At 32.4% G+C, this 18,131-nt stretch overlaps 3 protein-coding genes across 4 annotated transcripts; 2 read left to right on the forward strand and 1 right to left on the reverse strand.

The window, feature by feature from the left end:
• Window positions 1-1,196: 1,196 nt before the first annotated feature.
• On the forward strand, window positions 1,197-6,107 carry ARC6 (Chaperone DnaJ-domain superfamily protein). Of its 2 annotated transcripts, none has more exons than XM_088097597.1 (6): window positions 1,197-1,762; window positions 2,127-2,351; window positions 3,314-3,574; window positions 3,680-4,637; window positions 4,717-4,853; window positions 5,737-6,107. In XM_088097597.1, exons 1-6 carry the CDS (start codon window positions 1,241-1,243, stop codon window positions 6,025-6,027), a joined length of 2,394 nt encoding a protein of 797 aa, XP_087953723.1. In that variant the 5' UTR covers window positions 1,197-1,240; the 3' UTR covers window positions 6,028-6,107. The 2 variants fall into 2 exon arrangements, with proteins under 2 accessions (XP_087953723.1, XP_087953727.1); XM_088097601.1 differs by lacking the exon at window positions 5,737-6,107 and adding an exon at window positions 5,512-5,717.
• A 1,987-nt stretch (window positions 6,108-8,094) lies between these two features.
• On the forward strand, window positions 8,095-8,993 carry LOC148204781 (uncharacterized). Its single transcript, XM_088105490.1, has one exon. It carries the CDS (start codon window positions 8,165-8,167, stop codon window positions 8,774-8,776), a length of 612 nt encoding a protein of 203 aa, XP_087961616.1. The 5' UTR covers window positions 8,095-8,164; the 3' UTR covers window positions 8,777-8,993.
• Window positions 8,994-12,307: 3,314 nt separating this feature from the next.
• LOC124828029 (B-box zinc finger protein 21-like) lies at window positions 12,308-14,011 on the reverse strand. Its single transcript, XM_088097603.1, has 2 exons — window positions 13,233-14,011; window positions 12,308-12,851 (listed from the first exon to the last, which is right to left on the reverse strand). Exons 1-2 carry the CDS (start codon window positions 13,842-13,844, stop codon window positions 12,603-12,605), a joined length of 861 nt encoding a protein of 286 aa, XP_087953729.1. The 5' UTR covers window positions 13,845-14,011; the 3' UTR covers window positions 12,308-12,602.
• Window positions 14,012-18,131: the final 4,120 nt, after the last annotated feature.

Below are 18,131 nucleotides of genomic sequence, written 5' to 3' on the forward strand. Positions count from 1 at the left end.
CAGTTAAATTAATCAGTGATGTATTATCTTAGATTGATTTTTTTTTCTATTAAGATCAAATATAGGAAAATATACCATTGTGGTATAATTTTTCACAAAATTACCGGAATAACCAAAATTAAAACTTATTATTTAATTACACGTAAGTCGTGTTTTAAAATTAAACACTTTTATGTCAAAGAAATCGTATTTAAAAACTTCGAATTGAACTTTAATTTTAAAATTCCAAAGGAGTTTTGGTTAGCTAAAAGTAACTTTCAAATTTTATTTTTGCACGTGCACAATTTTAATTTTGTTAATTGTCTGAATTAATTAAAGCCATATGAAACAAATATGAATAGCATTTTTTTTATTAAATTTGTGCATAATAAAGACGATTTACAATTTTTATGATAAAGATGACTAATCATTTCTTTCAAGAAGTATTACATGACAAACAACTTGTGTTGTTTTATTGTTAAATTTAATTGTATATATTAAGCATAATTTCCTTTGAAGAGAAATTACGCATCGACCTACACCTTTTTTTTTCTTAATTTCATTAAAAAATTAAAAAGGAACATATCAATATTTTTAAAAACACATACAAAATTAAAAATAAAAACAAAAATATAAATATATAAAAGTTTAAACTAAAAATTAAAAATAAATTAATATTTTAATAATTTATTAAATAACTCATTTTTCTTAAAATCATAAAAAAAATATAAAAATAAAAATATTAATATTTAGAACATTAAGTTAATCTTTTATGTTGTTTCTTATAAAGGTAACTTTAAGATAAGTAATATTTCTTAATATAACTTATGATTCAATTAAAAATTAAATATTAATGTGTGGGACGATGATCCTTGAAATTAAATTAAACATCCATTTTGAAATCTTAGTATTACCAGTGAGAACTTATCCATGGTTTTCCTATAAACAGTTGATTTCAATTAAAAATTCTATTAAGGCCAACTTTCTGAAATTATAAATATATCTCATCTTTTTCCAGATTTCACATTTCTCACTTACATTAATGCAAATACTAAACAATTAAAAAAACTGCTTAAACAACTGAATTGCATATTACAAAGTCAATATTTTATTAATATGTGACAACATTTTATTTAATCCAGTTCACATTTATTTTATTAAATTTCCAAATTGTGGAAAAATATAAAATAGTTGAAAACGTTTTTCATTGCGACATGCGCTAGAGAGTAGAGTGTAGCAAACAAACAGGGTTTTAAGTTCAATGGAAACGCTGCTACCTCGCGTTGGCCTCCCTCTCTGCACTCCGCACCCAACAATTAACCGTTTTACAAAACCTAATAAGCTCCGTTCCTCCTCTTCCGTCGCCGGCCGCGGCGGAGGTTCTCTCTCCGCCACCTGCGCCACCAGTAGATGGGCGGAGCGCCTCATTGCCGATTTCCAATTCCTCGGAGACGGCTCATCGGGTGCCACCGCCACTCTGAGCCCCTCCTCCGTTCCTCCGCGACTGGACCCTCCCGAGCGCTTCGTCTCCATCCCGCTCGACCTGTACCGTGTACTAGGCGCGGAGTCGCATTTTCTGGGCGACGGCATTCGCAGAGCCTACGAAGCGAAGTTCTCGAAGCCTCCTCAGTATGCATTCAGCAACGACGCGTTAATTAGCCGCCGTCAAATTCTCCAAGCCGCGTGCGAAACCCTAGCGGATCCTGCTTCCAGAAGAGAGTACAATCAAGGCCTCGTCGACGACGAAGACGCCGCCATTCTCACTCAAATCCCCTTCGACAAAGTAATTCACTCTATTTAGCTTAATTGGAATTTTAATTCTCTTACTGTAGTCATTTTTCGTGAATTTGACGTCTCCATTTTATTTTTCTTTTTAGCGGATTTGATATCATTATTTTAATTGTGGAATTTGTGTCGCTAAGAGAAATGTTAATTTGGCGATGCATAAAGTTTCTGATGAGTTTTTCTTTTAAATGTTGGATGTAAAATTGTACAATTGAACTTGGGTGTGGCGAAGAAAAAGTAACATGTCTATGGCAGGGACCGATGCTGTAACCAATGCTTCTTCTACTTTCTCTTCCTTTTTTTAACGTAATGTAGTTTGATTTTTAGTTGGTTCACTGATAACTGAAGTGGTTGGTTCGTAGGTTCCTGGAGCGTTGTGCGTGTTGCAGGAAGCTGGAGAGCCCGAGCTTGTGCTTGAGATTGGGCAGGGTTTGCTTAGGGAGAGGTTGCCGAAGACGTTCAAGCAGGATGTTGTGTTGGCTATGGCGCTCGCTTTTGTTGACTTCTCAAGGGATGCCATGGCTTTGCCCCAACCAGATTTCATTGCAGCTTGTGAGATGCTTGAGAGGGCATTGAAGCTTTTGCAGGTGATTCACACTCCTATATGTTCTGTTTGCTTCTTTAAACGTTGAATAAGTAGTTCATTGAATAAATAATTCATGCACTGATAGTAAAAAGTTTCTTTGTAATGTTTTGAATCACAAATTCATTACAATTTAACTTCTTGATATGACATTCTAAGGCTTTACTACCACATATGCCGGTTAGCTTCTATATTATTGCTCTAGTTAATTTATTTCTCTCTCCTTACTTATGTCAGCTTTCTCCACGTCATTTTTTACTCATTTACTGCAACTGTATAAATTTTTCAACAATTAGATTATTGAAGGGTAAAATAGACAAAGTAGTTGTTAATAGTATACTTGGATTTGAAAAGGAGAGACAAATAAGAACAAAAATCATCTTCTAAATTATAATGAAAAAAAGTGGAGGGAGTAACACATTAAATGCTGGAGGAATGCTAACAAGCTATAGAGCATGTGCATTTTAAATTTGGTCCATTCTTTCATCATAACTTTATGAGAGCAAGCATTGTTGCAAATGTCCAATGGTAACGTTGCGATGTTGTGACCTGTGGGTCAGAAATAGACTCTCGTGGTGGCAGGGCTTAGTTCTTGTACATTTACCTTTCAAGGCACTACTATCTGGAGCCTCATCTACGGTGTCTCTTCTTTATTCTTCCAATACAATTTTAAACCTCCAATGTAAAAAACTTTTGTCATGTTGATGATTTCATAGATTGCTGTTGTCATATCAAAGCAATTCACTGTCATTTTGTATAGACAATAATGGTCCTAGAAGTTGAAATGTGTGAATGAAAAGCATTTAGTATATAATTTCTTTTGAAGCTTTGTACTATTACATTTTTAAATTTTCTTCTTGTATTTAATGTGCTATAACATAATTTGCATATAGTAATGTATCTTGAAGATTTCTATGTTGTGCTTGCATTGCTATATACTGCACAATAACCCCCCTGATCATGTAGGAAGAAGGGGCAACCAGCCTTGCTCCCGATTTGCAAGCTCAAATAGACGAGACGCTAGAAGAGATAACCCCACATTGTGTTTTGGAACTTTTAGCCTTGCCACTTGATGACGAACATCGAACACGGAGAGAGGAAGGTCTTCTTGGTGTTCGTAACATTTTGTGGGCAGTTGGAGGAGGGGGTGCAGCTGCCATTGCTGGGGGTTATACCCGTGAAGACTTCATGAATGAGGCATTCTTACACATGACAGCATCCGAACAGGTTTTCCTAAATAAAGTTTTCAGACTTTTCTTTCTATTTTTCTTTGTTTACTAATAGAAGAATTTACATTTATTTTTTTTCTTTTCCTCAAATCTTCTTTTGAAGGTTGAACTTTTTGTTGCCACGCCAAGTAATATTCCAGCTGAGAGTTTTGAAGCTTACGGAGTGGCACTTGCTCTTGTTGCACAAGCCTTTGTGGCTAAAAAGCCGGATCTTATCCAAGATGCTGATAATTTGTTCCAACAACTTCAACAGACTAAGGTTACAGCTTTGAGGAATGCTCCCTCTGTTTATACTCCCAGTGAGAAGAGAGAGATTGATTTTGCTTTAGAAAGGGGTCTTTGTGCACTGCTGGTTGGGGAGCTCGATGAATGTCGGTCATGGTTGGGACTAGATACCGATAGCTCTCCTTATAGAAACCCGTCTATTATAGAATTTATTATGGAAAATGCAAAGGGGGATGAAGACAGTGATCTTCCTGGACTTTGTAAATTGTTGGAAACATGGCTGATGGAGGTGGTTTTTCCTAGGTTTAGAGATACAAAAGAAACAAGTTTCAAGCTTGGAGATTATTATGATGACCCTACAGTGCTTAGATATCTAGAAAGGTTGGAGGGTATTGGCCATTCACCCTTAGCTGCTGCTGCAGCCATAGTTAAGATCGGAGCTGAGGCTACTGCTGTTATTACCCAGGTTCAGGCTAATGTAATAAATGCTTTGAAAAAAGTGTTTCCTGTTGGTTCTGAAGATCAAATTGTGAAACATCTAGAAAACAGTGAGAAAGATGATTTTAGCTTTTCCGAAAGTGAGAATCCTCTGATATTATCAGAAGAGGATTCTTCTGTCAGTGTTGATGATTCTGGAATAAAAAATACTGCTGTGGCAAGTGAAGGTGAATTTATTACCGATGAAATTAAAAATGCAAGTGTGCAGATCATGTGTGCTGGTGTTGTAATTGGACTTGTAACTTTGGCTGGTCTAAAGTTTTTACCTGCTAGGAATGGCTCGCCCGTGCTTAATAAAATGACTGGTTCAGCAATGTCATCGGATACTGTCAACTTAGGTATGGTTTTCGGATACATCTGCAATTTGGAAGATCAATACTTATAATTTCTTATAGATGATTGCTTATTATTGTATAGATTCATTGGGAGATGAAGAAAAAGGAGTTCAACTACCAAAAATGGATGCAAGGGCTGCAGAAGCTCTAGTTCGCAAGTGGCAAAGTATAAAATCCGAAGCATTTGGACCTGACCATTGCCTAGAAAGATTGCATGAGGTATAATATTTAATTGATCTGCATATTGAAGCGAGGGTATGATCTATGTAAATTGATTTCCCCCCTTTGTTATGTTAAATCTGGCAATTATGCAGTCGCACCTGTGCAATTATGCATCTTTAGTTTGTTTACCGTTTTTTCGATTGATTCACAATCTGGTATGATGCATTATCATGTAGGCCATGGTTTTGGAGTTCTGAAAAGGAAGCACTGTTATATTTTGTTTTACGGATATTAAAAACTGATTACTACACAATCTTTATAATAAACCAACTACTCCTTCATCACATGATAGGGGCTCCATATCCGGCCACCGAAAAATCCCCTAAACTTAATAAACTAGGGTAATTGTTGGCTGGTCTCAATGATTTTTGGATCACCCTGGTTGTCCATGAACCTGTTATTGTTAATGTAGGTAATATAATTACATCATATTTATTTTTTATGTTTTGGAGCTTTTTTATGTTTTTGAACGGACTGGGTTGCTTGTATCACTGATGGGCTTTTATGAGCGGAGCACCTTATACAAGCTTAAACTATTTATTCCCCCTTCTCAATCTGCTCCCTTTGCTATCCATCCCTCACACGGATTTAGATGGTTGTTGCATTTCCATCCTTTTAATGTTTTAGAGAGGAACCTGATTAAATTTTATTTCAGATTGGAAATTCGAAATCAGGTCAAATACTATCAATTATAACATCATCGCATTTTGGCAAAGTCCCATGTTATGGCATATTGAGATGCAACTTCAAAATGTACTTTATTATTTGTAGTATTTTTCTTTTTCCTGGACCAGTAAAAAGATTCTGTTGATTTTGTTGCTGGCAACTGTCTCGAGGCAATTTTGTGTATGAAGTTTTGCTGAAAGTTATGACCTGGTAGGTTTTGGACGGTGAGATGTTGAAGGTATGGACTGATCGTGCAGCTGAGATTGCAGAGCGTGGGTGGTCCTATGACTACATGTTGGAGGACCTCAACATCGATAGTGTGACCATATCACAGAATGGGCAGCGTGCAGTGGTGGAAACAACTCTAACAGAGTCTACTCACCTAAATGCCGTAGGCCATCCACAACATGATGCTTCTAACAGCAGAACCTACACAACGAGATATGAGATGTCTTTTTCAGGTCCAGGATGGAAAATTGTTGAAGGATCTGTCCTTGAGTCGTAAGTATATTATTGTTTTATAACTGGAATGTATATCTATTAGGTAATCACACTTCAATTTCAATCGATCACCCTTTATATGCACTTCTTTTTTAAACGGTGCGCACTTTTGAAGTCGAGCGATAAATACTGGCGGTACGGTACGGTGTTTGCCATTCCTATCATACTCAAACCCCCTGCTTTACTTGCATTTCTTTGGAAATGAAAAGGAAACTGTCTTATTCTCCATGTTTAGATGATTAGGAAATGAATAAATCTAAAGCTTGAGATTGTAATTAACCACTTTTGCATCTAATTTCATTAAAATTTTACAGTACTAGTTCCTCAGTGTTGTAAATTATCTATCGTTTCAGTTCCTGATTCATTATGCCTATCGATAATAAACCAAGCGTTGCACTTTTCAATCACTAGTCACAATTTGATTTTGCAAGATAGTGACTTATACCGAACCAATATTTTTTTAATACATCGGAAAATAGAAAAATAATAAAGGAAATAAACTACGCGCTTCCACTGAACACCGTGCCTACTGCATCAGCAAGCAAACTATTATGGCAAGTTTGATAGCATTCAGTAAGCACCAAAACATTACCTGCATGACCAACTTACATCTATCATATTACTTTTCAATCTTTCTTTTTTTATAAAAAATACTAAATTTAACTTTTTTAATGATCAAACTATCTGTAAAGTACACTGTTAAATATTTTCTTTTGGAAGAGTATGCTGTAAGTTAATGTTCGAATCAGGTGTGGTGCAAACAATTCATCTAAGATATGTTAAGATTGACATTTCTGAGTTCTGATTCCTAAATGAACATAGTGGGGATAACTTGGTTATGATTTGTGTTAATAAGATATTAGCGTGTGACAAAGGAAAAGAGTGTTAATAATTTTTCATTATTCTCTACTTTTAAATGAAGCGAGACTTAATTCTCTACCGAAACCTTTTTTTTTAGGTCTAAAGAGTTTCAAAAGAAAAAATAAATAAAAAATGGTTAATATATGTTGAGATTATTACATCTATCTTTTAATTCTCTAAAATAGGATGTAGGGTCATCATATGTAGCCATTACGTTATGAAATTGTATCTTGTTAATAACTCTTTTTAATGGTAGATTGTAAGGAGAAACACTGATATAGTTGTTGGCATCATAGGGTTGTACCAAAAAGAGTTCATAATGTAGTTGGTTGCCTTGATATAATAATACATATCACGTGGATGGTCGGAGGCATGAAGCATGTATTTTGTAATAATGTTCAAGTATGGTATATGCAGAATGTCTTTTCATATACGTTCTCCGAGTAGTAGGCTTAAAGGTCAAGCAAATAGCATGACAAAGGATCACAACAGGACCTATGTTAATGGTGCTTCATATGCTTATCAGAGGGTCCATTGTTATCCGAATGCTTTTTGCACATGTTGCATCGCTGTTTCTTCTTCTATTGTCCAAATTAAACTCCCTAATGCATCAACAATCTTTATATAACCATCTCACAAAAAACTAAAGATGGGGTCAGATTTGCAAGACTGTTATCAATTTATGTTCTTGGTTTCATTATTCTTTATCATCATACATATGCCATTAAATTTCTATTGAACGAACTGAATAATAGTTTTGAAACATTCTCTATTGAAGTCTTTTGGAGAAATCGAGAAACTTTTGCAGTAAATTTTGATCATAGGGTGGGAACTTTACCATCAATCTTTACAATTTATGAAAAGAAAGTAACAACTGTATGCTAAAAGATCGTTTTCATAATATTACTGCAAAAGTTCAATTATGCTTCTTAAAGCTGTTAATTAACGAAGATATTTTAACCATTGCAGTGCATCTTTTGAGGGATTTGGAAATGTCTGTACTCCATTGGAGAATGGGGCAAGTGTGGCAGAATATATGATTACAGAAACAAGCCCAAGCAAAGAGATGAAGTTTTTGAACAACTCATTGCTACGATATTTGCCTGTGGGGACAAAGTGAATACTAAGTCATCTCAATTTTTACTACCTAAAAGTGTTTTGAAATTTTTTATACGCAGATCCTCTCAAGTGGGTACCTGTTGATGGAACAACATATATTGAATAGTCACAACACAAGCACTGCATATTTAACATTCCCTTTTTCTCTGTCAAAAGAAAAGATGGTGGCTTTGAGAACTTTTCAGGTTCTCTTCTTACTTCTTGTGTTGAGAATGGTTGGCCATAGTGGTGAAGAGGTGAAAAATGCCACTTCTCATCAAACTCAAGGCAATGCCACTATGGCAACTCTCTCACATCATCAAGACGAAAACCATGACCCAAAAGGAAAACACAATGCTTCCTTGAATGAAGTTTTGTTCAACACAAGCAAAGATAGTTGGTATTATAGAGGAGGTGGGGGTGGAGGTGGAGGTGGAGGTGGTGGAGGGTTTAGATGGGGATGGGGTGGTGGGGGAGGTGGTGGTGGTGGTGGTGGTGGTGGTGGTGGTGGTGGTGGTGGTGGTGGTGGTGGCGGTGGAGGAGGGAGTGGATGGGGGTGGGGTGGTGGAGGAGGTGGATGGTGGAAATGGGGGTGTGGAAGGGAAGCAAGACATAGACATGGAAAAGGGCAGCATCAGAGATCGAACAAGGAAGAGTATAGAATGGGAGAGTTTGCAGAATGCATGGGAAGAACAAGGTGCCGAGGTATGAGGTTGGATTGTCCTCTTCACTGTGGTGGACCTTGTTTCTATGATTGTATACATATGTGCAAGGCTCATTGTCGTCGACCTTGATATACAACACATCATCACATGCTTCTGCTCAATTTCTGCATTACATATATTCAATGGTAAAATTTGATTATATGTGAGGAAGAGATTAATTTGACCACAGGGTTAAGATTATCCTATAGCTAGTTCCTGTTGAGATATGTTCAGCTCATTTGTGTTTCTTCCCAATGATTTTAAGGTGGACACACTTCCAAAATTGTGTTCATCAAGATTATAACTATGTCATTGCATTTGTAAGCTAGGAAATTATGTTAACATCTAGTTTAATCTCTGGTTTCTACTACTCACAAAATTATGTGATTTATGTTACTTTAGTGTTCGTTGAAAATTTAAATTAGTTTAACTTTCATCTTATAAAAAAAAGTTGAATACGATGAAGATTTATAAATTTATTGTTTTAAGATTTTTGTTGGAATGATATCACTGTCTTATCTTAAGTTAGTTAGAAATTATATCTTTGTATTATATTATATAATTATATCGTTATTAGAAAAACAATGAAGACATATAAATGTTTCATATTTTGAGTTAAATACTATAATTTTTTATATAAATTTGAGCTTATGTCTAAATATATATATGTATAAATTTGTATTATCTTCTTCTAATAGATATGATTAAATTTGTTTTTGTGTTCTTTTAAAAGATATTATTCTTGAGAGAGAAAAAAAAGTAATGATTTGAAGATTTTTTTTGTTACTTTTTAGAGATGAAAAAATTATGGAAAGCGATGATTTGTAAGATAGATGAGAATTTCACATCTCACTACCATGAAGAGATTTAGGAGTGAATATGATATTTTTAAGTAAATATCTTCCTTATTTTATTTTCACATGTCCACTAATATTATTATTTTTTCACGTGCACTTATGAAATTGTTGAAGAATATAGGAGAGATTCGTGACTTCAAAGGTGACCATACACTTTTGACTTGTTGACCATATTTTTGACTTGTTGACCATGCACAAAGGAGTCTTTTCAATACATCATTAAATAGTTCATTGCTATATTGACGTATATTATTAGTCGAGTAGTAGTGACAATTATGTTATGGTATTTTCTCGTGAAAATATAGTTTGGTGTCATTGTTCGTGTTGTGGTGTTTCCTCTAAGTTTTGAAGATAGCTTGGTGTCACAAAGTTCTAAAATGAGTCTAATAAGTGTACTGCACATGGTTTACGTTCATGGTTTGTGACAAAAATCCATAATAAAAATAGTTCGACAAACATCATAATAGATTAACAGTATAGAAGCTCGACATCTTATAAAACTCCAAAAATGTAAAATTATGTAATAATTCTAAATCACCTAAATATCATTTTATATCATTTTTAACACAAAAAATAATTTAACAATCTTATTTTTTAATTTATTAAAACTTTTATTTAATCTATCATATCAATAAAATCTATCAATCTTTTACTAACTTTATTTCTAAATCTATCTCATCATTATTCCAAATCCTTAAAAATACAATAAAACTTCACTTCCAAATTTATTCAAACATATACTTTCCATTTTTCATTTCTTTCACAATAACACAACCTTAGTCTAACATTCTCTTACCATATGATATATGCAACAACCTAATGGTATGTTCACTTGAGAGGAATGGAGAGGAATTTACTGTTTGGATTGCAGATGGAAAAAAGGGATTATTTGTGTTCACATGCACAGATTAGCTAAGAAGGAAAAGAGGAAAATTGGGAGATACTCCCTTTTTTCAATCATCTTATATATGCGATGATTTGCAAGGAATTAGAGCAAATTTTCATTTTTGTCCTTACTGTATTTTATATTTTTCATATTTTTTTCTCTTATTATTATAATTAATAATAATAATAATAATAATTATTTTACTAATTTATAATCTTTTTACATTTTTAAAATTTACTTTAATAATTAATTTTAATTTTTACTCTTTATAAACATTTCTACAATTAAATATAACTTTAATAATTATAATTTTATATTACTTTAATAACTAGGGGTATTTTGGTAATCTTCAATTTCTATCAATTAAACAAATTTTTTAAAACTATCACATCAATAAAATTCTACACTAATTCTCACAAACTTTACCTCTAAATCCACTCTCAATTACCTCTAAATCCACTCAAATAAACACAAAAAAAAATTACCCTTAAATCCACTCAAATCCATTCAATCACTCTTCCCCAATTCATCTCTCCCAATCAACCCCAAGTGAACACAGCTAAGAGACAAAATTGACCATTTTTATTATGGATTATATCCTTTTTACAGTTTATTAAACAATATTGATTTTTTTGACGGCATAGAATAGAAGTAGTGAATTTAATAAAAGTTGAAAATTTTGGGTTGGACGTTAAGTTATTTATGGTACCATCCATACAGTAATGATTGTCCTGATGCGTGGAGCAGAGCAGGCATGGCAGATACAATAAGTCAGATTGTGTCCACATGCACGGATTTAATCTTCTACAATATTCTTAGAAAATAAAATATATCAATTAAGTTATTACTTTATTATTTTATCATCAATAATTCTATATATATATATATATATATATATATATATATATATATATATATATATATATAAACTCATTAAAATTGTTTGACAGATATATAAAAAAATTATTTATTAATAAAGTTTATTTATGTAAGAAATTCCCTTGAATCTATATACAATTTTTTAAAACTTAAAAACTAATATTTTAAAATTTATATTAGATATTATTTTTATTTATAGAATATTTTATTTAAAGTGATTCATTAAAAAAGTTTAAGATATGAAACCACCAAAAAAATCATATAATACTGAAACATGTACAGCTTAATGGCATAAAAAGAAGAGGTGAGAATAAATAAATAAATAAATAATATGACTTTTCTTAATTTTCACAAAAGTAAACCGTACATAGGCATTATGATAGTCACATCTTAATTGATTATATTATATGTGTTTATTATTTATAAAAGTAATATTTTTTTTTCTTATTTATGCTTTAGTATGTTTTAATGTATTCTGTTTGGATCAAATTATTTTAATCTATATGTCTGATCCAAAGAGAACTTTGTAGAAAGAAAATTAATGTAGAAAGCAAGAAAGAAAAAGGTAATGAAAAGAAATTCCATGTTTGGAGATGGTAACAACAGAATGATGAATAAGGCACAATTGCTCCTTCAAATGAATTTTCTATTTTCATTGGCATCTATTCAAACCCTTTTCGCCAAACGTGGCCCTTCTCTCGGTCCTTATATTTTACCCAATTCCATCACCATCACATCATAATCTCTTCAATCATCTTCCCTCATTCATCTTCATCAAAACCTTCTCCTTCAACACTACTAAGAACACACTTTCACTACTCTGTGCCACTCATTTCAAACAATATAACACTCTCAAATACCAACTTTCCATAGTTATCACTATAGAAGTATTTTGACTGTCTTTTTATGATTTTCAAAATGTTTTGTATATTATCATATAGTTATATATTAGTGGGTAAAACAAATTTATTAGCTTTTTTTCAATTATGGTCTTGAATGTATGATATGACAGAGATGTCTTTCATTCTCTCTGCATAAAACACCTTTTCCCTTCTAAACATGTGTCAAAAATAACATGCAATTGGAAAAGTTTATATTTACAATCAGCACCAGCAGCAGGAAGGTACACAGATTCATCAAAACAAAGACCAGGAGGAAAGATGGAGGGGGAGACAAGAAAAAAAGATCAAACAGAACTAAATTAAAAACATTGACAGAGTAACCTAAGACCAAATCAAAAGAAAGAGGTTGTTAATTCTTGCTCATGAGACTGGAAACTGATGCTTGTTTGTTTCTACCACAGAAACCTTCCTCTCTTGGAATTTGACTGAGGACTAATCTGTGGCACAGTGAAATTATCATCCTTCAACCTCGATCTGCTACCTTTGATGTTGTTTTCGTTTTGACCAATCGCTCCATTCATCTGTGAAAAACTCAGAAGAGGTGGCGGCGCTTGAGGAACCCATATTCCCACGTTCTCTGTTGAAAAGGTACCCAGATGACTCTCCATGTCACCATCAAACCGTGGCAACACTTCATCACTCTGCAGATCATCAAATCTCAGATCCAACCACAAACAACAATAGAAAAAAAAAACAAATTTTTCATGCAGGTTCGTAAGTGCTTTTAATGTTGTTCACTTGTTCGAACTTAAGTTTCATCATGTCGTTCAGCATACCAATTTTAGAAATACTATCAGAATTGAAATTTCGTCCGGCAATATGTGTAGTATCACATCAAAGATCAACTTTCAAATTCAGATTATGAACACGAAACTGTATAGTATCACGTAATCTATCAAATATTTACAGTACCCAAATGATCCATCACAGAAAATATGCCATCTTTATGTTTTTAATGCAAGAGAATAGATGAATCAACTGATTTCACTAATTGAAAGAGGAGAAATGAAGAAAGTGCAGACCTTGCAGAAACCAAAGGGAACAGAATATGAATCGAGAAAGTCTTCAACCTGCCACCCAGGAAGAGTCTCTATCAAATACTCCGATATGCTGCTAGCGCCGGTGGAAGCCGCCGCTTCAACACCAACCTCACTGACGGTGGAAGATAAAGGTGTTGTTTTTTGATGCGAAAGCTCAAAAGGAGAATCAGGGGCGGAGTTTGAAGGAGAAGGGGTTTCTTGCGATGAAGAAGAAGCAGAAAGTTTAACACCAGTGAGAAGGAACCTATCATGCTTAAGGGTGTGTTCATTCGCAGAGTGAATCGACACGTCACACTCTCTGCACAGAATCGCCCTGTCTTGACACAGAAAAGAATCCATCTTCAACAATTTCAAACATCTGAAAAAACAGTTTCCTTTTTCGTTTCTGTTTTGTTCGTTTAATCGGTTACTAACCTGACAAACATCGCATAGAGGGTGTTGTTTGGGTCGAAGAAGAGAGAAACGCTGGTGTTTGGAGGCTAGTTTGTTGGCGTGGTGGATGCGGTGGTCGCAGCCGTCGCAGAGGACGGCTTCATCGGCGGTACAAAAGACGGATGCATCGTGTTTGTCACAGACGTCGCATTGGATCTTCATGGTTTAAAGTTGAAGATTTTTGTGTGAGAATGAAGTTTTGAGAAGAAGGAGAATAAAGGAAGCGTGAATGGTTATGAAAAGTGGCAAGTGATTGAGATACTTAAATATGGTCAAATGGTCATAACTCATTCATTTCTTCTTCTTCTTCTTGCTTTTGATTTTTTATTCAAAACAGAAAGAAAAATACTACTTTTGTTGGAAACAACCTCAGATAGTGTTGTTGATTTTTAGAAACCTTAACAGTGTCTAACATTGGAATTTCTATCCTCAATCCTTGTCTATCCAATCGAAGAGTGTCACGTTTCAAATTTCAAATAAAAGTTTCACCTTTGATCGAATTAGGATGCACCAGCTTAGAGCCAACATCAGTAGTATTTTATTTAATTTTATCTTAAGCTTTTTAATAATATAAGCACACTGAATGGTAGGTGTAGCATGATAATTATTTGGGTTTGCTGTCATAATTCTATTGATGTGGGTTACCCTTATATTAATGTAGAATTCCAGTGATCTTTTTGTTTTCATGTGATGAAGCTATTCATCCTTGACTTTTCCTAAGATGTCTATATGATTGTCAAAAATACTTCCAACACTTCTATTCTGTACTGTCAATTCTGAACCTTTTTACTGTATTGCAGAAGAGTTATGACTTTTTTTTTTGTCAACAGGTTTTAGGTCTTTAATAGTTATGAATTGGTTTAATTGCTTCCTTTGTCCCCAGTTTGGTTGAATTGTGTCAAATTCATCCTCATTTTTAAAAAAGTTTCATTGTCGTCCTCACGTGGTGTAAAAGTTTCATTGTCGTCCTCACGTGGTGTAAAAGTGTCAATTGAATCTAAACATAGAAAAAATTTGTGTCAAAGTAGTCATTTTTCCTATATCTCTGTGTCTTCCTTTCATACAATCAAGTACAGATATTCATTTTACCTTATCCAATTTAAGGCTTTTCATAGCTCCAGAGAAGTGACATATGAAAGGAAGACACAGATATATAGGAAAAATGACTACTTTGACACAAATTTTTTCTATGTTTGGATTCAATTGACACTTTTATACCACGTGAGGACGACAATGAAACTTTTTTAAAAATGAGGATGAATTTGACACAATTCAACCAAACTGGGGACAAAGGAAGCAATTAAACCTTATGAATTCAAAGTCATTCACATGCTTTTTCAATTACAATTGAAGTTCATATGTTTTTCAGCAAGTCTTAATAACAAAATTATAAATATGAAAAAACTAACGGGTAAGAAATGAAGTTTAACTTAATTTTATAAAATTGAGTTGTAAAATAAAATTTGTACTTATTTATATGTTATAAATTTGTTTATCTTTAGACGATGTAAGATTTTTAACATACTATTTAATAGTAATTTGATAACGGATGGAACAATATGTTCATACAATGATATACTCTTAAGCTACCTTTTAATATCAATAATTGAATTTTAAGTCTAACTCAACTCCATAAAACCAGTTTATAAAATAAGATTTACATATACTTATATATTATAAATTGACCTAATATATAATCGATGTAAGACTCCTGATATAAACATTAATGAATTATAATGAATTAAATAAACTCTGGGATTTTTTTTAAGAGATTGTATACACTTTAAGCTTAAGTTAAACAAAGTCTCTAAATCTAACCCGATAAAGTTTATAAATCTATCTCAATCCGACCATTGTTGAGACCAATTTCTATCAATTCCAATATGATTGGAACAGCTTTGAATTTAATTTAAATTTTTGCAGAACCCACTAAAATATATACTAAAAACCATTATAAGAGTGTGAAAAAGAAAAAAAAAAGAAAGAATAAGAGAATATTCTGTCCTTTATTTTAGCCCAAAAACATAAGAAGTGAAAGAAAGCATATAAATGAATGGCCTACTGCACTATACAATTGACGGAGGCTGAAGGGAACGTCGTTGTCTTAATTCATCCGTTGTAGTTTGGGTTAGGTTTGGAGATCCGCATTTTGTGTAACGTGTTATCAGTGCATTATTAATAATAAACCAAACAGTTGAAACAATTGCTTTACTTCATTAGGTGGTTTAGTCTACCATCCTTATTAGATATTATTTTTTTTATAAAAAGTAATTTAATTTCAATTCGTATTAATACAGTTAAAACACATTAAGCTTTCTTTGTATATTTTACTATCAAAGTTTTATTTCATATATTTTAACCATAGTTTCAATGTAATTATAGTATAATTTTACTATCATATTACCATTTAATATAACATGAACTAAGTAAAAATAATAATTAAACATGATTATAATATACTATTTTACTATTTATTTATCATTTTATATCTATATATAAAATTCCCTTTTTCATTGTATTGTTTTTTCAATTTTGAATGTTTTTTTAATATGGTTTATGCCTTTTTATAAAAGAGTTAATGTAATTCCTTTGATCAAATTCATGATTACAATGTTACTGATGTTGATACAGTGACAAGTGATATTTGTTGCTTGAGTCAAAATTCTGTTAGGCATATCATTATTGTAACATTGCTACCATTAATTTGACATAAAGAACTAACCTATATTTAAAGTAAATGATATCAAATTAAGAACATTCAAAATAGTGAGACATGATAAAAATAAAATTATCATATAACGGTAAGGAAAAAAGACTATTAAATCTTATTTTTTTCACGTGTTATCTATAGAAAAAATATTAAACATTAAATTGTGTTGTACTATTTGATAACTTTGTGAATACTCTGAGTTATATTTGGAGGGTTAGAGAAATTTTCTTTTTAAAAAATAAACATTGATTAATAAGTTTGAATCTTTGTTATAAGAAAAACAAAGTTATATGATCTTTGCAATGATTACAAACTAAATCCTTTACAAAAAAGGACACAAAATATAGTTGTTATTTAGTTGGTTAGAATATTAATTTCTTTCTTTTCTTTAATGATTTATATGGGATTAAACGAATTTTATTATTAGCATATATATAATCCATATTTTCCTTTTAGAACTGCCATTAAAAAATATATGAAAGATGATAACAAATCGAACGGCTTATTATAAAAGATGTGTGAGGAATGATATAAGAGTGTGACTGAGTCTTTCATGGTGAAGTTTATGATGATGTTGATGCTCATGATGATGATGATACTCATGATGATTTTATGATAATGGTTATGATCGTGGTGGTTGCCATGGTAGCGTAATTAGCAAGAGTGTTGATGTAGGGATAGATCTAGGACCCATGTGAGTAACGTCTATGATGATATCGAGAGTCGAGAAATTTATGATAAAGACATTGATGAGGTTTAGAGGATTGGTGATTAATGTGATAATAATGATAAGGATAGGGTTTGCGTGATTATTATTATGTTGTGTTTAAGTGATATTCATATATTATATTGTTATGGTTCATTTTAACGTAACTTACCTCATGCATGTTTATGTTTGTTGTTTTTCATTTCGGCGATGATCGTATATACATGAGCAGATAACATTGTAGATGTTTCAGAAGCATGATAGACACACGAGATGACGGAGAAAATTTGGGGTTCTTTAAAGTTATTTATGTTTAAACTTTTGAAATTACGTTATTGATTTTATTTTTGTTTTCTGAATTATTTTAAATAAGTTTTGAACGATGTAATTGGATATTGCTTTTGGAACTATTATAATTTGATTTGTTTCCGCACCTTTTAAACATTAAGTTCTTAAAAGATGTTTCTGCGGTATATGAAATTTTAAAATTTTTGGTTTAATTATGACTCTTGACTTCCTGAAACTGGGGCTTCTAATATGTTCAATTAAGTGGTGTACAGGGTTTTCAATAACCAAAACTTGATTTGGAGCTTTAACTTAAAAATTCAATCTTTGATCAAATATGCATCTTTAGTCATTTATAAACATATTTTAAAAACTCGTTGTTTGTTTGGATTACCTTACTTAATAAAGATATTGTCATGTTTGTCTAGTATTATAATTAATGTTTGTTTGAATTCTCGGTTAAATAGTTTAGTTTTGTAGGATTCACAGGTTTGAGTATACAGAGTACATTCACATGCACTGGAAAATAACATATTATTTATTAATGGATATTGGTTGTCAATAATGTTTTGTACTTGAGTCATGTCATTATCGACAAATAAGTCCATTTGTAATTACCTACAAATATATTCATCGGTAATTACCGAAAAATATATTACTAGAATTTTAAAAGTTTAATATGTAGGTAAATTAAAAACATTGACAACAAAGTAACCTAAGACCAAATCAAAAGAAAGAGGTTGTTAAT

This window comes from Vigna umbellata, chromosome 1, assembly GCF_029865625.1.
Source record: "Vigna umbellata cultivar VRB3 chromosome 1, Vumbellata_1.0, whole genome shotgun sequence".
In the NCBI taxonomy this organism is placed as follows: Eukaryota; Viridiplantae; Streptophyta; class Magnoliopsida; order Fabales; family Fabaceae; genus Vigna; species Vigna umbellata.